This window comes from Diadema antillarum, unplaced genomic scaffold (genome assembly GCF_040938485.1).
Source record: "Diadema antillarum isolate AM-2024a unplaced genomic scaffold, OU_Dant_1.0 seq00000512_RagTag, whole genome shotgun sequence".
NCBI classification, from domain to species: Eukaryota; Metazoa; Echinodermata; class Echinoidea; order Diadematoida; family Diadematidae; genus Diadema; species Diadema antillarum.
This window is the reverse complement of record NW_027271466.1, coordinates 3,459,686-3,482,638: the sequence shown is the minus strand read 5'-3', so window position 1 is coordinate 3,482,638 and position 22,953 is coordinate 3,459,686. Positions and strand designations below refer to the sequence as shown.

General features: G+C 38.0%; 1 protein-coding gene across 1 annotated transcript; it reads left to right on the top strand.

Moving 5' to 3' along the window:
* Positions 1-2,893: 2,893 nt before the first annotated feature.
* Positions 2,894-20,217, top strand: LOC139734183 (organic cation transporter protein-like). Its single transcript, XM_071644986.1, has 11 exons — positions 2,894-3,046; positions 5,492-5,761; positions 6,386-6,489; positions 9,145-9,299; positions 10,288-10,456; positions 11,457-11,595; positions 12,363-12,454; positions 13,439-13,647; positions 17,669-17,777; positions 18,602-18,811; positions 20,058-20,217. Exons 1-11 carry the CDS (start codon positions 2,894-2,896, stop codon positions 20,215-20,217), a joined length of 1,770 nt encoding a protein of 589 aa, XP_071501087.1.
* The last annotated feature ends 2,736 nt before the right edge of the window (positions 20,218-22,953 follow it).

The following is a 22,953-nucleotide window of genomic DNA, read 5'->3' as shown; positions in this document are numbered from 1 at the left end:
TGTTATGATTTCACTGCCTAAAAGCCAATCACAGAACCAGTTCGAAGAACTGGTCAATGAGCTTATACGTGTACCATTGGATCAGTTTTGAAGCATAGATGAAGTAACGAGTGGAAGAATCTACATTGAAATACAATTCAGACAACGCGAGAACAATTTCTACGCAAAAACGATAAAGTTCTCAGAAACGTATTATCAAACGGCACAAAACCTTGAAATAATTACAATTATGCTCAGGAATTGCTCAATTAATGATTATGAGGCACTTTTAGGCACTTTTGTATTGAGCCGAACTTGCAGAAACGTATTCTTTCGGCTAAACCGCCTTTCGTTGTCTACGGCTCAGTCAGAGTCGTTTAATGAAAGGTATTTTGTCTGACGTTACGAAACTAGTGTAGCTCACATGAACCGATAATACGTCACCATAATCACGTTACCACCAGAGTCACATTGCGATGCTAGTGTGGCTAGTATTGCTGACTTTGATATTCATATTCAATTGGGAATGATTTAGGATTCGTCGAGATCTACATTTTCACTGCGAGAAATTATTGGGGGTGCTGTACATTACCGTTAAAGGTCAACTTTAAGCAAGGTTATGAAAGCATGGATATGTTAACATGGAAGTTTTAACGATATCTTTTTCTGAATGTCCATCTTAATTGCATAAATATTACGATAATTTATGATTCACCCCCCCTAAAAAAATATGTTGAGCTCGATCGCCTGCTAAATCGATCATTTGGTTTATTACGTGAAAAATAGGCTCCGACTTCCTGATTATAAGGATTCGGGAAGTCAAGCTGGCGGCCGTTAATAAGTAGGGCACACATAGACAAAAAGACTTTTAAGTACAGTAGCCGCAGCCAGAGTTCACCTCGAAGTGAGTTTCCTGTCAATGAGCTTCGACTAGTACTGTGGGAAAATCACCTTGGTCATCAACAACACTGGTGAGGGTATTGATATCAATATAAGGAGTTTTAAGATCGAGATAATATTAGGTGTAGACATTTTGTATTCAATGTTTTCAATTCAATGTTTACAAGGAACCAATTTTTCCATGATTATCCCACCAGACAATCTACTGAGTTTCATCTACCCCTTTTGAGAACATTATTGGCTCAGAATACATTTATTTACACAGGTCCTAGATTCTGGAATTCATTAAGTTGTGAAATAAAAGATTCTCCTTCTTTGTTTTCCTTTAAGCGTAAGTTGAAATCCTTTCTGTTAAACCATCTCTGATGTTCGTTTTTATTAACCAAGTCCCAACAACCACAGGGTTCATCGTCCAACCATCAATCAATTAATCTCTGAACTCATGAATTCATGAAATAGCCATCATATTCTTTACACGGCTGTATGCAACCACCGGCTGTTTAAAGCGTCTCTTCAATTCCCTTTTCAATTCCCTCTTTCCTTTCTTTGATCAGCGTGTAGGCATTCTCTTTCTTCCTTCCTTCCTTCCTTCCTTCCTTCCTTCCATTTTCCACCTTTCTGTCTAGTCGTGTCATGTTATTGTGTGTCTCCTGTTTTGTTCCGTCTTGTTTAAATTATACTTGTGTTAAGCATATACAAATAAGTATTTCGTTAGAGTTTTTTGAGTGGTTCACAATCTACAAGCCTGCTTTTTAGTGGACCTCTCAGTTCTCCTTTTTTTTCCAACTGAAACATAGACTTGTATTATTTTGCGTATACATCATTTATATGTAACTCTATTATTGTATCATTTGATATCATTTCCAAGTTGTGTGTATACGATTGTGATAATAACCTAATTCATACTGTGTTGTGTTCTGTTGGATAAGGGAGAATTAAATAAAATGAAATGAAATGAAATGTAGTACGGGGTACAACTAGCGGTAAGAGTCGACTATTTGTGACCGTGCACCACAAAACACCCCTTGATTTTACATGAGGACTCAAAAGAGATGAAATGGGTCAACTTCAGTTTTTCATATTTTCTGAAAGAGCGATCTTTCTTCCACACTATTCTAGAGTTTTGGATCATAACACGAATGGGAAAGTGTATTTTTAGCAGTTTCTTGACAACTCTTTTTTTTTTTGAAGTTAGTAGAATGATCAGTTTTGTACTCGAGGCCCCTTTTCATTTCTTGAAATCCTTTGCACACTCTTCACTTTCAAGTCTAATAACTTTTGAAAGTATAGCGCTACAACTTTGTAAGTTTGTTTTAATCATGGACAGAATGTGTTTTTATAACATGATCAATTCCAGTCTAATTTGATAATCCCTTCACTGTTGCTGCTCCGGTGGTTGACATCCTGTGTTTTGTCCCTTTCATCGCACAGCTAGTGCGGCTTGGTAAAAGATTAAGCGCTAGAATAGACACTGTACTTCCGAGCCTCTTTTCTCAGTTCACACTTTTGTGCTTTCTTTGCAGTATTTAGGCAGGTTAGGAGAGTCTGTTTGAATTAAGTTATACATCGTTTTAAAACTTAGAGTCTGCTCTTTCAGAATCTGTTCTTAACTAAAAAAAAACAAATGTCTGGCGACTTTGTTTAGTGATGCAGGGTCACATATTGTTCGTGATCTGGGCTGCTCCATGTTTGCCTTAGAAAAAAAACCAGCAACAACATTATACAATAGTGCTTTTGTTCCGTTGTAGCCAATCAGGCCTCAAAAGGAGTGTAACGAGAGAGAGAGAAAGAGAGAGAGAGAGAGAGAGAGATAGGGAGAGAGAAAGAAAGAAAGAAACAGAAGGAGAGAGGGAGAGAAAGCCGTATCGTATGTATAAAGAAAAAGTCAGTCTGGATAGCAGAATGCGTCACAACACGGCCGGACGACCAACGCTCAACATTAAATGCTTCGATATCCCCGACTGCCCAAAACACTCTCACTCTCCAAAGACATCTTCGGATCGACATCGACATCATGCCGAAGTTGGACGACATCCTGAAGGACATCGGGGAGTTCGGGCCCTACCAGCGGCGCGTCTTCCTGATTTGCTGCATCATCATCTTTTTCAATTCATGGATCTCCATGATCACTGTCTTTCTCAGTGCCTCCATGGACCACTGGTGTGCGGTGAGTCAAAACCAGGATATCCTAGTTCAATCTAAAGGGATTGTATAGTTTTGGTTGAGAACCTAATTTCAGGTTTCTAACATTAAATCTTATTCGTGAGATAAACAGAAACCTCTTATGAGTTATGAAAGAGCATGTAATTCCAATGGGAACTTAACATTTATTTGATTAAAATTGGTTTTGAAATGGCTGAGATACTCAAAACAGAGCGATTCTAATAAAGAGTGGACCCACATTTTACTCCGATCGCTTTATTTTACCTTGTATTTGGGTGTTTCAGTCATTCCAAACTCGATTTTCATGATATAAATTTTGATTTCCTCTTAAGTTAAAAGCTAAATTCCCATCTCCACCAACACTGTACCATCCCTTTAATCCTTTTGTTTTAGTTTATCTTCTCCCTCCACAAAACATGACATAATATCAGAAAGTCATACATTGATCGCGAGTACACAATATGGTTGACCCTATTATAGAACATTCGATGTAATTAACGAAACAAGACAAGTGTGCATAATTTGAAATTAAACTTGTTTTATTGTTCTTGCCCCGAAGGGGGAAAAAGAGAAAGAAGTGAGGGTCGATTAAAGGGATAGTATAGTTTTGGTTGAGACTTAACGTCAGGTGTATGACATTTGTGTGTGTGTGTGTGTGTGCGTGTGTGTGTGAGTGAGTATGTGTGTGTGCGTGTGTGTGTGCGTGTATATATGTGTGAGATAATGAGAAACCTTTTATGAAATACGAAAGAGCATGTAATTCCAAAAAGGAACTAACGTTTATTTGAAGACAATTGGTCCTGGAATGGCAGAGATATCAACAACAACAAAAAGTGATCCTAATAAAATTGACAGGCCACGACTTTTATTAGAATCTCTCTGTTTTACCTTGGTTTTGGATGTCTCAGTCATTTCAAGACCGATTTTCATCAACTAAACTTTTGATTTTCCTTAGAATTGTATGATCTTAAACATTTCATCGTCTTCTCTAAAGATCTTGCAAAACGTTACAAGCTGAATCCTCACCTCAACCAGTACCGTACAATCCCTTTAAAACGCGCAGAGCTTGAATACTGTTGACAACTCGTACAATCGACTAAAAAGTTGCGAATAGAAAAATGATAATTCAAAAGAGGACAGAGTTTACAGGATAGACAGGACCAGACAAACAAAACGCACAAAAAAGGGAGCAATGCATAAAGTGCATGAAGTCAGAAATAGGCTAGGTGGAAGATATCACCACTGATCACGGAACACGACTAAACAAACATAACAGTTTAAACACGGCAAAGAGAATATTTTTTTTTTCCTTACCCAGGTTTTCGATTGTCTTCCCCACCCCATGTTTTTGTATTTCTTTTTTCTTTTTTTCTTCTCTTACTGTCAGTGCTCATACACAGAAGCTGGTGATAAGTGGACGAAGCGTTTATGTTTAATTGTGTTCTACTATAGTAATCTTAAATAATTGTGACCGGCGATAACGGATATAGGTAAAAGTCGGGAATTTCGAAAATTCATTTTTTTTTTCGTTGAATCACATTGCCCATTTCCTAAGCTTTGCCCGAAACCGTTGTCGCCGGTCACAATTTAGAACTGAGTGTACTCGGAAGCGCTTACCTTGGTCACCAACCTTTACCCGGGTATTCCAAATAATTCAACACCAGGTAGCGCACAAATCAGTCGTGCAGTGTATGGATTTATAGAATTTATTGCGATCCTTGCTCAAATAGACCAATAACTTTGACATTATTGCATTATGAAAGTATATAGATATTGAAGAAAATAATGTTACTTCGAATGATCTGAATTTGATCATCGAGATGAAAAAAAGGTGGAGAAATGTTTATGAAGGGGGGGGGGTGCAGGAGATGGTCGCTCGGCGACTTTGACCATTCTCACAACTTTTGTTGGTAATGTGTATTTTGCTTACATTATACGGGAATTTTCTAATATCTGTTTGCTTAGGTGTTGGTTGCTTGCTGACCAATAAACTTTGTAACAATCTATTTTAATTCCGAACAATTTTTTTTTTTTATCTGTAAGTTTATTAGTCGACTGTACAAGTTATTCACAGTATGCAAGTTTGCTTTTTAGAAAACCTCTTTTTTTTTTTTTTGGTTTTTCCTATAAGCACGGATAGTGTAACTTATTAAAAGAAATGGTTTAAGACTACGTATGCACGCACTTGATTCATTGATTACCTCTAATTGTCATTGTCAAAAGTCAACCATTGTGTACTCAAGATAGTTTGTAGTTTTCGTATATCAAAGTTATCTTCTGTGGAAGAAGAAAGTGAAATAGATTGAATTGATTTTATTGAATTCCACAGCTCGAGGTATTGTGTTATAAAATGAGACACTTGCACATGATTGAATAAAGTATGAGAAACGACAGAAAGACAGATGATGCACATTTGAATGTATAATTCCAAAATTGCCTGCACTTTCAGGTACCGGAATGGGACGATTTTGATTGCAGTGGCGCAGGTCTAACACCCGATGCTTGTGCCGCCGCCAAGAGGAACGCCAGCATCCCGTTCAATTTCACCGCCGACGGTGAGCTGGTGTACGAGCAGTGTCTTAAATATAACGTGTCGAATGTCGACTTCTCGCCGGAGCTCTTTCCCCAAGATTACGGCGTCGCACCGGGGGAAGTCATCGCCTGTGACCAAGGCTGGGAATACGACAGGTCACAATATAAATCGTCTATCGTCACTGAGGTACGGCCATGAAAATTACCAGCACATTTTTTTTTTCAAAATTCGTGTGTTCTTGTTCTATACTCATCAAGCAAAGACTCATCGTCATTAATGCTCGAGTCATTGGCAGCCTTCGACATGAAATAGAAATTTTATACCTGGAGATCGCACGAACTGAGATTACTAGCAACTGATAATTTAACATAAATCGATGTTTTGTATTTTGCCTCTTCTGTCGTACCGGTAGCATGAGATGTATAGAAAGATTGCCAATGATCAATGGTCGCACAGTAAGTAGTCTCGTGCATTATTCCACCCATCTCTTCTCCCTTTCTAGTGGTTCGTTTGAGGTCTTTAATTTTCATTTGACCATAATCTCACAACTTACCTCTTCCCCCGCCCCAATATTTGCCCTCCCGTTTCTTGACATTCTCCGTCTTGCATTCTTGTGTCTAGGGTAACTCGCGTACATAGGTAATCATATTTCATAATCATTTTTGATCACAGTCAGTGACTCATCATGATCAACTTTGTCCGGTGAGGTGACGATCACAGTAGCATAATATTTAAACGTGTTTCTGTTGCTACACTGTCTCTTAATTTATGTACCCTTTTAATGTGTTCATTTTCTAACATTAATTCTAGTTTGACCTCGTTTGTGGAAATGAAGACCTCACCGACATTTCCCAATCTGTATTTTACGGTGGCTACCTGGTGGGCTCGATCGTATTCGGATCTCTGGCAGATATGTGAGTAATCTGGGGTACAGTTCCCCAATCTTATTATCATCTTTGGAACAATATTCCCCTTTCGCAACACGCTGAGAGATGGCTCAAACCGTTTGATTGCATGACCCGGTAAATGATGATGGTGGTGATGATGAAGAAGATGACGAACGAACGAACGAACAAACCAATGGTGTAACATCCTCCCTCGGCGGACGTAATAAGGTTTTTCGAGGGTTGCGCCCCAACCTTGCCAACTGATCTCTTTCGGGAGTATCTTTTTATACTCAGTGTGGGTATCGCTCTCCTCGGATGTATCGCCATCTAATGTCCATGAGTGAAAAGGGTTCAGACTATGTGAGGCTGAGCTGGAGTTGAGGCGCGTGACTCTGCAACGGATCTGTGAAAAGTCCACTGTTCGCTGCAGAAGTGGTGCACATTATAGATCTCCGCTTACCTTGTTCGTAATGTTTTCACCCGTATTATTATTATTATTATTATTATTATTATTATTATTATTATTATTATTATTATTATTATTATTATTATTATTATTATCATTATTATTGCCAGAACGACGCCTACAGCATGTGGCTTACCCGACCCCAAACCTGCATTAGAGAAGAATTAGCTGTACTATAACTGTATAGTTGTACTTTTTATTTTGTTTTTCTCTATGTTTCGGTCATTGTTGTACCCGTGCTCCTCATCTTAATCTTTAACTCGATTTTAACTGGGACCTACGATCAACAAGATCGCCTTTAAGTAGGTTCCTTCATATTTCTTTAGCATTCATTTACAGATTCCAACCTTCATAGATCGACCAATATATGTTTTATAATTATATTTGCTATATTCTATGTATGTCTCATAGCTGGATATCATGTATTTCATTTAATTTTGTTATATTTGATGTATTTTTTTTCATCGAGAAATATGAAAATGAATTGAAATTGAAAATTGAAATTGAGTCTTTCTCCTTCAAACATTTTCTAGCAAACTTGCATCTTCCATTAGTCACAGCTGATTGTGTCATTAAGCATTATTGTTTTTTCTGTTTGGTGTCATAGATTCAGTTGCTCTTCGAGCGCAATAATTGTCATTCCCGATGGCTTTTTCTTTATTGAGAACAGGAAAGAAATTTCCTGCTTTTCTCCTCATCGAGATGTCCATTGAACTGCAGCCCGTCTGATGTTTTAGCAGTCTACGCGTATTTCCGTGCTTTCATGAGATGTTTCTTTTCTTTTCGACAATGCAACAAAACATGTTGATATAGCCATTGATTAGCTGCTGTCCCTTGCGTGAGAGAACGTCGTTAAAACTAAAAACTAAAAAAAAAAATCGAATACACTTCCCATCCTGAGGTCAACTGGAAGGTTCAGTGATACTCTACATAGCTCTAGTGCAAATGTAGGCCGAAGCCTTTTTTGTTTAAGGTTTCTGTATAACCATCAAGGCATCCATAACAACTACTTTTTTTAATTGTATTTACTATGTTGTTTGTATTGTTTTTACTTTGTTATTTGGTTTTTTTTTTTTTAAGAAAACAAAATACAGGAGAGCGCTTACCGTAAGCAAATAGAGAGGGAAAAAAAAGAAAATTAAAACATCAACAGCCAATTAGACAACACAGTGGTTCCGATGAAATGAGGTAGACAGGCGGGGACGTGGGGTGGAGAGGTAGTGTCATGTTCATCAGTGTATTCATTTCATTAATAGGGAGCTTTAGATTTTAGACGCGCGGACGTTCAGAGGGAAAAAAACATGTTCTGAGCGTGCGCAGAAGCGCGCGTCAAGTCGATCTATAAATTTAGCTTGCGTCGCCTGAGTTCTTCACTACACGTACTGGGCTATTTTTACGTCCGCACAGTTTGCAACGTAGAGAGCTACTTCATGCACCGATCATAACTATGGGGGCGCGATTTTCTTCTTTATACGTTGCGTCCCAGCGTAATCTAAAGCTACTTTTCAGCACGACGCAGGGGAGAGGAGAACGTCCACGGCACTCGTCGTCTCAAACGTCCGCGCGTCATGATATAAAGCTCCCTAATATCAAATTCTAGCAGCCATCTAGTTTGTGACTGTCAATTGCATTCATCCAAATGAATGCAATTGAATACAAAGCGAGTATTTGCTGTGAGTGTGAGTTTATTAGTTTGTTTCTTTTATTTTTTTTTCTTTGGAGGCAGTTCACTATTTGAATGTATTTTGACATAATAGTAGAGACGAAAAGCAGTATTATTATGTCCGTAGAGAAAGACAAAATATCTGTGAATTTGAGAACATTTTTGAAAAAGGCATATCACGTGCAAACTGCATGTATTCTAAAGTGTATAGAAATGCATTTGATGTTTATACACATTCACATGATGGAATAGCTCTATTTTCGGTAATCAAAAGAAGAATCTCACTGTGCCAATATAACAAAGCACAATAGCAATACTTGTTACTTTTGTGAACACTTCATAAACAAGATTCTGGTTAAATAACCTAAAGAAGTCTTGTTTGATCTGATGACCAAACTTTATAAAGACAATCATAAAAGAACAAAAATCAAATTGTGTGGAAACGCAAAAACCTTCCTTCGTAAGAATGAGATCATGTTAAATTTACAGATGACGGTTCATTTTATGATAATAGGTTTTTACGTTGTTGTTGTTGTTGTTGTTGTTTTTACAGCGTTGGCCGGTGGTGGACGTTGATGGCGTGTTTGGTGCTGAGGCTGATAGCCGGTGTGGCTTTGGCGTTCTCGCCGACGTGGCCAGTCTACGCGGTTATGAGGTTCTTCCAAGGCGCCGCTGGCATCAGCATTTACATCATAACATTCGTGCTTGGTGAGAGTCAATTTCTAGAGACTAATGCTTACACTACCTATAAGGTACTTCGTGATGAAAAGAGGCATGATAAGCTGCTGCAGAGTCTTCGGAACTGTAGTTTACTCAAAAAAGTAAATATATAGGGCCTATATCCCATGGAATATACTATGAAATCATTTTAGGGAATCTTGTCACCAAGGCTTGAAAGTTTGAATGTTGTGTAATCGAGGAGTCCTCGCGGCGCAGTGAATAAGACTTCAGACTATAAATCACAGTGTCCCTGAATCAAGTCACGTAAATAATCACCGAATTGATGAAAAATAATTATATAAGCACATATATACTATCACCAGATAGTCGTTTTATCCGCTAACATTGCATACCATCGATGTATAGCAATTTGTCAATCAGTTACAAAACAAATCATTAATCTGAATATACGCAGTACCTGCTGCATGTTAAGTGGATTAGAATCACCACTGGCTGTTGTGGTCGAGTGGATAAAACGCCTTTCCGGTAATCGTATAGGTTCGAATCCTGCCCCAGTATGTATGCCAATTATTATTTTTAAATTTGGTTTACTGATTGATTCTGATTACTTCGGTGCTCATTCACTTCGATATCATGTTGACTTCCATGTATCATTTGCGTTTTCTTGTATTTCTGCAGTGACGTCACAAACGGTTGTTGTCTCCTCATCCAGCACCAGAGATAAGAGACACAACAATCTATAACATTTGGAAGGATTGTGAAAATTTACGCATTATGTGTTCTACTGATATATTGCTGCATTTACTCATTCTAGGCATATTTACATTTTTTGTTTTTGTTGAAAGCATTCACAAATTGTCTTAGAGTCCATTTTCCACTGCGATACGCAGTGTATCTACTGCATGAATACCTCAAACAGCTTATTCCATTGCCAACAGGAATACACAATTCATGGAAAATTCAGAATCCTGAAGGCCCTGGATTATAAAATTGACTGACCTCTCTGATATCACAGGGACCGAGTTTGTGGGTCCTTCCAAACGCAACGTGGTCGGGATCGTGGTCGTCATCCCTTTCGCCCTCGGTTACATGCTACTGGCCCTGCTCGCCTACCTTCTCCGCTACTGGAAGACCCTGGAGCTAGTGGCTACCGCCCCAACGGTCGCCTTCTTAGTTCTGATGTTGTAAGTCATTCCTCTCAAGACTGTGAGTTAAGCTAGAACACTACGTTGGAGTATTTACTCTTCGTTTGTGTGCCTGCGTGTGTGTGTGTGTGGGGGGGGGGGGGGGGGGGGTGAGCTACAAGGATGTACCTCTTTGGACTCATCCCAGGCCTAGCTGTTCCGTCAATACTTGCAATTCAGCATCCCTATAATGATATTTTTCACTATTTACAGGCTTAGGCATGCTTGGTAGACAATCCTTCCTCACACTTAGATTAAATTCGTAAAAAGTGATGCACCTGTACCACTAAGCCCTCCTCAACCTCCATAATGAACAAAGTAAACAAGCAAACAAACAGAAACAAATACAAAACATACCCTAACGGTCCCTCATGATCCACTGCCCAAGTTCACAAACGCAAAAAGACATTTTTAAATGATTACATCTCAATGCAATCTGGGGTTACTAAAGATGATGTTCGTATTGTTAAATACCCCTCCAATTTGATGAAACCCCATTTTAATGATCACAATGTTTTTATCATCATTTTTCAAAGAAATGCAATATCTTCCAAGAATGCAAATGTTTAAATGAATCAATCCAGAGAGGCGGGAGGGAGAGAGAGAGAGAGAAACAAAGGAAAGAAACAAACTGCTGTGTTCATATTGCTACTTGTCAGATATTCTTACCTATTTCTCATAGATTGTTACTTTTCGAATTATGGTCATGAGGGTCTTTCCCTCTCTTTTTTTATCTCTCTATCTCTCTCTCTCTCTCTCCCTCTCCCTCATTCACGTACATAATCATTACACTTAGTGTTCTCTCTCTCTCTCTCCTCTCTCCACCTGTATCTCATCCTGAAATACAAACTTCATTTAAGTCCTGTTCTCTTTCTCTCGCTCTCTCTCTCTGCTTAATTTCTTCCTAGTTTACCCTAACTTTCTCGTCAACGTCACTGATTAATCCTTTTTAATTGATTCCTCACTTTGTTTTTTTTTTCTGTAATACACATTTTAACAGCTTCCTGCCCGAATCTATGAGATGGCAGATTTCACAGGGGAAGTACGAGGAGGCGGAGAAAGCACTGCGTAAGGTTGCCGAGTCGAACGACAAATCCCCGTCGGGCCCCATCCTCAGCGGCGAGTTCGTCAAGGAAATGGTAGGAATGCCAGAATTGACGAATGGGAAGACGAACGATATGACACCATGTGAATACAGATTTGGGAGTATGGTTCCATGGCATTTGCTCCTGCGACAATTATTGCTCCCATGAAAAGCCTGCACGCCAGAAATTCTACCCACAATCACAACCCTAACCCTAACCCTAAGTGATTGGAGAAAATAAGACTGGGATAATTGCAAGAGCAAATGTCCTGTCACCGGAAATATTAACTTCATATGTTCGGTAATAGATGGATACATCACAAAAAGACTACTTAGCTTCATAATGTTGTCCAGATGGTCATCCACTACATGTAATAATCTCTTCTCCTACTATTGGTACTGATTGGAAATTCAATCGCAGACGTATAGGCAGATGTATAGACGCACTGATAACAGGCATCACGAATCAACATAAAACTGAAGCAAGAAATTATCATAGCGATGTGATAATGATATGATTGTGATAATGCATGGAAACAATAACATTAATCACAAAGGTCATAAGAGTCAGTGCTCTCAACACAAGCTGACGAACAAAATTATATCACAAGACCACAAGGATCACCAAAAGGCGAAAACGGACGACTGTTGATTATGGATAGATGAATAAAAAAAATGCGATGAAGACATAGACAGACATGGATGATCCATTGGTACTGAAAGGGCATCATATCATCATAAGTATTTACTGGGCATTTAGTGCTGATCCGACAATCTCATTTCTCTCTTTCCGACTCCCGAATCGATGGATTCTACGAACAGGAGAGCGCCACCAAAGGTCGGCGTAAAACAGGTCTTGACATATTCCGTACCCCACGAATGCGTCTCCGCTCTGTGAACATCATCTTTAACTGGTATGACCTTTCCCATATTATAATTCACACCGTTGATCAACTGCAGTGTTGTGTGTGTGTGTGTGTGTGTGTGTGTATTTGTTTTTCAAACTCCTCTTTAAACCTTCGTGTGACTTAGTGTCAATTTGCACCGGTATAGCGTTTCCCACTCTGTCCAAAGTCCATGTCACAGAAAAGGGTCAAATCAGAATTTACCTTACATAGAGATGTGGATTCAAAATGCAGACACGTTTTTGAGACTTGTCTGTTAACCTTGTGGAAAATAGGAAGATCTTTTTAGAAGTTATGATTTTTGAAGCTTTAGTTTTATGCCGACATCAATGGATAAGAATGCGATGAAAATAGATTATGTGATATACTGGAAGGAAAACAATATTAAGAAAATGGTTATGAAAATGGATATCTTCATTTCTTATTCAAACATGACGAAATTAATATCGTAATGCTTATTGTATTCCCTAGGGCAAATTGATTAACGGCAGGGTTCATGTAAAACTGAAAACATCCAACCATAAAGATATGATATAGCAACGAAGATGATGGGACACTGTCAATATAATACTTTCATTGTGTGGTATACGAATTATTTATACAAGGTTAAATAAGAACGTTGAAATTACGATTATCCACTTTATTATTTCGTGATCTCTTTAAGTCATTGGTACACAAACAATTTTCTTTCTGCCAAGTCTTGACTCTTTAAACGGGCGGTTTGTCTTGATTATCAAAAGCAACTGTTTTTTAATCCGATGATGATGTTAAATGGTGCTATACAGTTTAACCCTCTTACAGTGTCTAATATTACAGATCTTTATGTTTTTGAGACTAACTATTTATTTAGCAATATTTATTAGCGGTGAACGTAACGTCTGAGTGTGTAATAAAAAAAACCTGGAACACGGGATATCGTGGCTCTGTCACAACGATCGGGAAGCGGTTGCTGTTTTTATTGTCCTCTTTGTGCTTTTTGGTTCTCCTTGGAAGGATGGTCAACGTCATGGTCTACCACGGGCTCTCTCTGAACACGTCCAATCTGGGCGTCGACGACTACGTGGCCTTTGCCGTGTCGGGCGCGGTCGAGATCCCGGCCTACCTTCTCTCCGTGTTCATCATTGAGCTCATCGGTCGACGGCTCAGTATGTTTGGCTGCCTGTTGCTTGGTGGCGTCGCCTGTCTGTGTACAACCTTTATTCGTAAGTCGATGGGAGCAATTCAAACGATTTCGACCAGTACAAAGATATCTGAATTGTCCTTGTATCATGAACCTTCGCAATATCATGTTTTCCAAAGCTAGAACCCATTTTCAACTCTGTCTTAATCAATCATTATCATCTCTTTTTTTTTTCGTCATTTATGAAATGAAATATTGTTTCTGTAATGTTGTTACATCTTTACATTATGTGACCGTGCATCACAAAACGAACACAAAGTCGCACCCCTAGGTTTTACGTGAGGACTAAAAAGAGGTGAAATTGGTCAACCGAGTCCATGTTTTTTTTCATATTTTCTGAAAGAACTATCTTTCTTCTATATTCTTTAATTTGGGATCATAATATTGATGAGAAAGTGTGTTTTCAGCAGTTTTTCTACAACCCTTTTATGGGGGAGTCCAGCAAGATCAGGTATGTCTTAGAGTCCCCTTTTCATTTCTTGAAATGCTTTACACACTCTTCACTTTCAAGTCTAATAACTTTTGAAAGGATAACTCTACTGCTTTGACGTTGGCATGAATTATAGACGGAATGTGTTAATAGAACATTCTTAATTTCAGCTTAATCTGGTAATCCCTTCATTGTTGTTGCTCCGGTGGTTTACACCCTGTGTTTTGTCCCTTTCATTGCACAGCTAGCTCGGCTTGGTAAAGATTAAGCGCTTGAATAGACCCTGTACTTCAGAGCCTCTTTTCTCAGTTCACATTTTTCCAGAGTAATATTTAGATAGTTTAGGGGAATCCATTTCAATTGAGTTAAACATCATTTCAAAGCTTAGAGTCTGCTCTTTAAGAATATGCCCTTAACTAAAAATCCATGCCTGGCGACTTTTTGTTGGTTTTGTGATGCAGGGTCACACAATGTGTTTCGTTGTTTTCTACAGAAAATAACAAATTATATCTATTCAACAATCATAACATTAAAAAAAAATATTAAATTGCAAACTTTATTAGCAAGGACGGTGAGTTGGCTCAGTCGGTAGCGCGTCTGCCTCACGAACCTAAGGACCCGGGTTCGAACCCGCGTCTTGACAGGGCAATGTTGTGTGTAATCATACCGTCCAGGCCCGTAGCCAGGGGGAGTGCGTCGGGTGCGTACGCACCCCCCCCCCCCCCAAATTCTGAAAGGTCCACTTTTTCATAATAACGGTTTTTAGCAATTCTCAGGATAACAATCCAAATAAATATAAAGACACATTATATGCTTTATACGTAAATGTGGAAGAGTACGTTTAACAATGTTAGAAATAATTGTACGAAACCCTTTTGTTGTATGAACCATCGGATCGTCCCCATGCACACAAACACAAATGTTATGTATCAATTTGTGCGAGCTATTATTATATTGGCACTGCATGCCATGGCCTTTGGCGCGTGTGACCGGTGTTTTTTTTTTTTTTCCACTGGCCGCCCGAGTACGTGCGATTCGTGTATGACATTGAGGTTGACACTTGCATTTTTTCACAGGAACAGAGGTAAGTGGATGAAAATCTAACAGCCTCAAGTTTACATATATGATAAAAATTACAGAAATTTCCTCGAAATTACTATAATCGAAAACCTGAGACATTTTATATCTACGTCTCACAAAGATATAGTAGGAAAAGCCTGAATATTGCAAGAGCTCCGGAGCAAAAACAGTCAGTGAAAAACCCTATGTATGATAGCATTGTGAGAGCGTTAGACTGCATTGTGACGCATCGTTATTTAATTTACATTCTTTATTGATATATTTTCATAAATATCTCAGGTATAATGAGTCGGATTGGATTACAATTCTCACTTACAGCTTTGTAGAAGTCTGAGTCAACAGTATCACACTGTACTTCAAGACGTATTATAGTACAAACGATTTCTTGAGCCTGCACCGTTTCAGGCTCTGTTCTGGATACGGCGGTAGAAACTCATTCTTTTTGTTGTTTATTTTATCATTATTTACTAATCTCTTTTCTAACTTACAGGTAGCGGATTTCTTTGCAGGCCAAATTCGGAAATGTAGTGTTGATTATTACTTATACATTTTCTCATGTTGTGACAGTTCTATTGGTTCTCATTTTAAAGTGAGCCAAATCCTAAGAACATTTTCACTTATAATTTCCAAAGAGTATTATGCAGGCACGCAAACTCATTTTAGTTGTATTTCATTTAAATGTAATGGGTAAGAGGGTATGAGAGAGAATGGAAAGTGCTGAGCTATGAAGTAAAATGGTAAAGTAAAAAGTTTGTCAGATAGTATTACAAAAGAAACTCATTCTTTTTTGTTTGTTTATTTTATCATTATTTACTTATCTCTCTTCTAACTTAATGGTAGTGGATCTCTTTGCAGCCCAAATTCGAAAATGCCTAGAGACAGCTAGTAACCAAATATGCTACTATAATTTAATAAATAAGAAATAACCATTCCAGTATGTATCTTAGTGTGCACAGTAAGACAGATCAAATCAAATAGGAAAACATCTGAGCACTAAGCCTGAGGTCTGAATTTGCACTCAACTTCTTCCAATGGCTAACGGATATTTAATTTTTGAATTTCACTAACCTCCAAATTTCACAAAGAAAACCTTCTTAGCATGATGGTTAATATGACATTTGACTGATATTGGAGATGTTTGCGAATCGGATCTACTACCTTTAATATTATTAAATCTAAAATGATTATTTGAAAGTTCGGAAATGCTGGAAATATCCTACCACAAGGAGGCAAAATATAAATGGTTCACGTTTACAATTCATTTTGTTTTAAAAATTTTCTTATTTATTTTCGTTTTTGACAAACTCGCATACCAACGGCTGATACACTGTATAGTAAAGTGAATGTTTCATCTTCCAAACAGCATCCAATGGGATGGAAAACTCCAACTGAAAGGTGGACACCGTGACCATACTCGCCAAAGAAAACGCGTAATATGGGTCGTTTTTTCTCACGGATTAGATGGAAAGTGTGATGTACGAGCGTATATAATCAAAGGGCATCAAAAAGGCCGAAATTTGGGAAAATGGTATATTGTTCAATCATGATGAAGTACTTCTTTAGGGTGCAGGAAACATTTAAGGAATACTTGTTTTTAAGGCCCGAAAAAATCATATGATCATTACTCGTTTAGGGGCCATTTTGAAAGTCCATGTATGAGCATGGTGTCCACCTTTTAATTGTCGCTACCCCTCCCGGGACAGTATCAAAGGACCGTTTTGTTAATTAACGCAATCCCCCCTTCCTTTAAAAATCCTGGCTTCAGGCCTGCTAACGCGGGTATACAATAGAAAAAATAAAAGTTAAAACAACACCAGGAAAATCACTATTCTCAATTTTGCGGCGCGCTACGCGCGCAGAGTCTCGAACACAATTAAACTTTGCAACTTCCTGGCAAAATGAGTTTTTACTATTTCCTAGATGAAATACCGTAACGCGATTGCATGCAACAGACAAAAATACAAATTTCCTCGAGACTTTAAAAACGTCATTAAAACAGTCAAAATTCACAATTTGCGGCGCGCTTCGCGCGCAAATTCTTATACAACTTTTGTAGTTCGGTCGTCCAAAGAATATATATATATATATATATATATATATATATATATATATATAATTGTGTGTGTGTGTGTGTGTGTGTGTGTGTGTGTGTCATCATTGGTATTGGTACCGAAGGTCCGTTTTTTTAGTGACCGCACCCCCCCCCCCCCTTGAAAAATCCTGGCTACAGGCCTGCCGTCCCCCTATCAAGAGGCAAAACACTCTGTCCCTCGGATAGGACATAAAATGGAGGTCCAGTGTATGAGAGAGACACAACTCATACACGTAAAAGATCCCGCTTCATTTATTCATCGCAAAGAGCAGGGTGTTTAACCCACCTAACATCCTCACATCCAACTGGACCCCATGAAAGACCAGCTTAGCGTAGCTGAATATGGGCTATCCAGCCATTTTCTCATCTGCAGATGGAAATGAACAAACGGACAAACAAACAAATGATATCAACAATTAGAACATGCTTTGTTATCAACAGCCCCTGGAGCTGCCCTGACCACTGTTGCTATGATAGGCAAGTTCGGCATTTCAGCCTCGTTCGCCATACTCTACCTGTATACTGTGGAGTTGTACCCTACAGAGATCAGGTAAGCAAACTCAAGACAAATGCGTCAAAATGTAATGATATTGGGTACCTTATCATATCAAAAGTGGCATGTGGAATTTGGCCGTTTTAGAGTTATCATAAAAGAAAAGCCGCTAAAATGACGGAGATTTGGTAAAAACATTACAATTTACTTCTTCCTTGTTTAATTTCATAATAGAGGTATAAATCATTACATTCCGTTCATAAGCATTCTTATATCTTCTTTTTGTCATTTTCAACTGCAAATTGTTAATTCATTTAGTAGCAGGGTTTTTAAAAACACACAATAATCATTATTAAAGAGAGTTCCAAGTGAATGCAGCATGCAGTTTTGATAGGTGGACGGGCGGGTCTTTTTCTTCTGTATTCTTTACTTCTCTCCTTTTGTAGGTAGCTATATGACGTAACTACATAATTATGTACATTGTTGTACTCTGTTTCAAAAGTTTGCGGAGAAAAAAACAAAAATGCTTTGTAATTGTGTATTGACGGTTAATTTTCCATATTGCATTCATTCGTCCGTCCCGTAAAGGGGAATGCTGTTACAAATCTATCTCAATGCGCTTTTCTTTTCTGAATGTGCAATATAGAACTACTAACATTATCTTTAGACGTAACTAAATTATTGAAAAAAAAATGTCATGCACTGTGTTATCAATAGATGGTTATCATTGAATCATTGGTCGCAGAGTATTCCTTGTGGAAAAGCATGATAAACATTATAATCCTATAAAAGGAATATTTTGATCGGATCTAAGCTAATGAAAAAAAACCGTACATTTTCTCGTCATTTATATTACCGTGACTACATCCGCCCCCGATCAGGACTGCGGCGATGGGGACGTGCTCGATGTTTGCTCGCGTCGCCGGCATCATCGCCCCGATCATCCTCACGCTGGACAAGTACTGGACTCCACTCCCGCTGGTCATTTACGGCAGCGCCTCGGTCCTAGCGGGACTGCTCTCCCTCTTCTTCCCGGAGACTCGCGGCCAGAAGCTACCCGAGACCATGGAGGACGGGGAAAACTTTGGACTGTAAGTTTTACTTCAAACCTCAGTCACAAATTTTTGGTACGAACGTTGCGTTCGTACAAATCTCCTCTTTGTATGAATTCAGGACTTCGTTGAAGTTGGTAGAAATTCGTGCGAACACCGATTAATTCGTAAGAATAACTTAAGCCTATTTTGAGAAAGACGAAGTGATTTTCGGTTATAAGATGGACTTGAGTTCGTACGTATCTGACACTAATGCCTTGAGTAACACTGCGTCATACCTATGGCAATTTTAAGATTTTTTCGTTGTCGCAAGAAAGTTGTACGTGCAGATCATGGCATTCTAAAGTTATTCGTAAGAAAATTTTATGAATGTGTTTACTTTGTCTGGTTCAAGCATACGCTGTCGTGTACAGTCTACAGTTATAAATCATGACTGTTGATAGTCCCGCATTTTCTTTGACGGGACATGCTTCCTCGTCTAGCACCATGAACAGAAAGATAATTAGAACTTCGCGCGTTTGGCTTCTTACTCCTTAATACCCAACAATAATTACACGAATTGTGTACGCACTCCTTTAAGAGCAGCTTACAAACGTCTTATGAAGGTTATGAGTCGTTCGTATGAACGCCGTACGAATCTCCGTTGGTAAAACTTTCTTACGAACGGTGTAAGGGCCTTCTGTGAACAACTGAAGGCGTTCTTACTATCATCTGAAGAATTTGATGCTTCTAGAATGGTCTAGCAAACCTATGAAATCTATCCAAAATATTGCGTGGTTCATACGTTGTTCTTGAGACGTTCGTATGGTCATAAGAAGAAATCTTGGACAAGACAATCTGTAACCAGGCCACGAACATACGAAAAGTAGATAGATATTTGTTTATTTCATCAAAATGAAAATACATAGCAGCCTAGAGGGTGATTTGCGTCTTCTTGATATAAATATACAAACAAAACAAAACAATACGATACAATAATCATTCACATGAAACAGACGCAAAAAGTGAGCCTTATTGCATGTACATAGCTATAACCACAAATACAATTCTCTTTCAAAATACGATATTCTATCAACAACAGTAATTACACATGAATAATTACAACAGAAAATAAAAGCAATTATTATTAAATTATCAAAAGATGCAAATAGACCTGCAGTTGTATCACACATACATGCGCATTACATAACATAGACGTGGTTTTTACAGCCTTCTTTGTGAGATCTTACGAAATGGTCAAAAAATCGTTCTTACGACGTTCATTTATTTTGTCTCTGTCATACAGTAATCTGGAGGACAAATCGGAGAACAGCGGGTCATTGGCCAACGGCGAGAAGAATGGGGCGCCCCCAGAGTTCAGCGTGATCTATTCCCCAGAAAAGGAGAAAGAACCGGTCGAACAGGGAACCGTTAATCCTGGCTTCAGTCATCAAGATGGAGAATGAATCAAATTTGATTCCAACTTTTTTGATACTTCAGAATCAAAGTAAAATATTGCCAGAACAATGATACATGTATACAATTAAAAATGATGCACGGGACAGATGGATCGGTGACAATTGGATGCATGAGTTTTACCTTTAAACTGTTTAAGATGGCTATGTAAATTAATGAAACCCTTTTCCCTATTATGCTTCCGGTACACATAAAACACATATTTATACAAGGATTAAGGCGTGCATTCGGATTTTACTGGAAGCACGGCTACAAACTGTATGTATTCGGATTTTACCCGTCGCATGGCTCAGTCTGTGTGGACGAGTACAAATCAATGTAAAACAATTGACCAATCAGTTTGCACGCAGATACTCTAAAGTCCATTTTTATTTTATCCGCTGTACACCTGCTGCAGAAAAGTTTCTCACCTTCCCCGGTTTTTATTAAAGATTAATTTCAGGAGATTCATTAAACAACTTTACAAGCATGCAAAGATATGTACATGCGATAAAACAATCACCTGACAGCTGAGGATCTCAAAAGCAAAGAAAAATGTAAGTGGTGCATGCCTGTAGTCAGAAATGGAAACGAACCACGTAATTAACAAACGTCACTCTTATAGAGTTCAAGTTCAGTCATCTCTCTCTCTCTCTCCTCTCTCTCTCTCTGTCCCTTAAACCACTCATCGTCAATTAGTATCATTAGATACACAGGACTGGCCAAGAATGATTTTGACGGAGAGGAGATCTGTATAGAAACACGAACAAACAAGCACATAAAAAGTAAAATCAACAAACAATAGCTGTGTCAGTCAATCAAATGAAAGTATGCAAATCATTGCTTTTTTTTTATACTGGTTAGATATCAGAACAGCTTCATTTTTAATTTGAGTGAGAGAGGAAAAAGAAATAAGAAATTAAGTGGTATAGGGCACTAATGACTACACAGATTGATACATTGTATATCATACCTTCCAACCCCATGTTTAACATCTACATGGCATTTGAAATATTATTTTAACAATATTAAGTGCAAGACAAACGACGAATCATAACAACTTAAAGACTTACAAAACTGATTTTGTTTTTAAAAAAGAAAAAAAAAACATGTTCTCTGCTTAATTTGCATTGGTCAAAACGTAGATTTGTTGTTGCTCTCTTTTTAGGAGAACTAGTGTTCTTGTCCTCAAAACTATAGTGTTCTTGTCTTCAAATTGAATTATACCTTCGCCAAGGAAGGATGTTGTGTTTTTATCGGGGTTTGGTAGTTTGTTTGTTAGCTTGTTTGTTTGTCTACGTACACAAAACTTCAAAAATTGTGGACGGCTTTAGATGAGAATTGCGGGACCAATTTGATAATGGTACAAGGAAGAGATAATTAAATTGGTTTAACATCTGGGAATTTCCGTGGATTTTACGAAGGATTATAGTTTGTTTTAGATATGTCCTCTCAGAGTGCTTTTCTAGTTACAATATTGTATGTGCCTTCAGAAATACATCGATGATTGCTATTTTATGAAACTCATCAATTTTTACAATGACATTTGAGATATCATACTTCATGCCATTCTCCTTATGTTCATTTCCTACATCAGTCGAGTGGACAAACATGTCTAAGTGGCATTAGTGTCGTTAGCGTTCAATTCAACATTAAAGTGAGGTAATTGTGTGTGTCTGTACAATGATGTTGCGTGTTGAATTGATTCATTGTAATTGTTGTGTATCAGAAAAAAAGAATTGCAATATTGGAAATAAAATTTGATCTGGATTGAACTGAGCGTTTAGTTTGAAAGTATCCCGGTCAATCAATAGTAGTAACAAACAAGGCTTGTAACTATACAGTGGGCTCCCGTTAAAATGAAAATCAAAATCAGTAGTGAGAGAGTCTCTAACTATCATGTAGGCCTAATGTCTTGAAATGGCTGTGCACATAAGATGTCAAGCGTGTATGTTTCTATAATTATGCATGTCTTAGGTTTGATTTGATTTGATTTGATTTGATTTGATTTATTCACAAAATGCATATACATACATTATTCACAAATATGCACATAGTTTGTACATGAAACATATTACACATTTTGTCTGGATCGTCACAAGCTATGAAAAGCTTGACTGGTACGTCCAGTATGGATAACGTACACATATTATTATGTACATAAACATCATTAAAAAAAATGTATTATGCGCGTTCAATTTGTTCATATAGATAGGTAACCGAAATATTTTTGTTCTTTTGTCATAATAAAAAATAGGGTTTATGAGCAAGTGTGTATGGGAAAGCATTGGCACGGAGGGGAGTGCGTCTGTGCCTATATAATACACAATGCCATGACAAATATCTACATTAGGGTGTGACATTTCCTTTGAACATATCAAAAGGTAATACAATGGAAAAAATCATTGAAGTTCGAGTTAACGGGAATAATGATAAGCCAAGAATGACAATGCTAAATGACAAAGAAATTTGTACAATTATGATTGTTTTGCCATCGATGATAACACCAGTATTGAAAATAATGAATTATTATTTGTTTTTGTTTTTGTTTACCGCCTTATCAATGTCATAATTATAATAGCTCTATAGGGTAAAGGAGAATTGGATGCAATGATCTCATCAAATATAAATTGCGATCTGTTTTCTATGGTTCTACAATCTTTACCGTCTTGTCAAAATACCGTAGTGAAAAACAAAAAATAAAGTCCATGACTTCCTGATTTTTGTTCGCAAAATTCCCCTTCTGC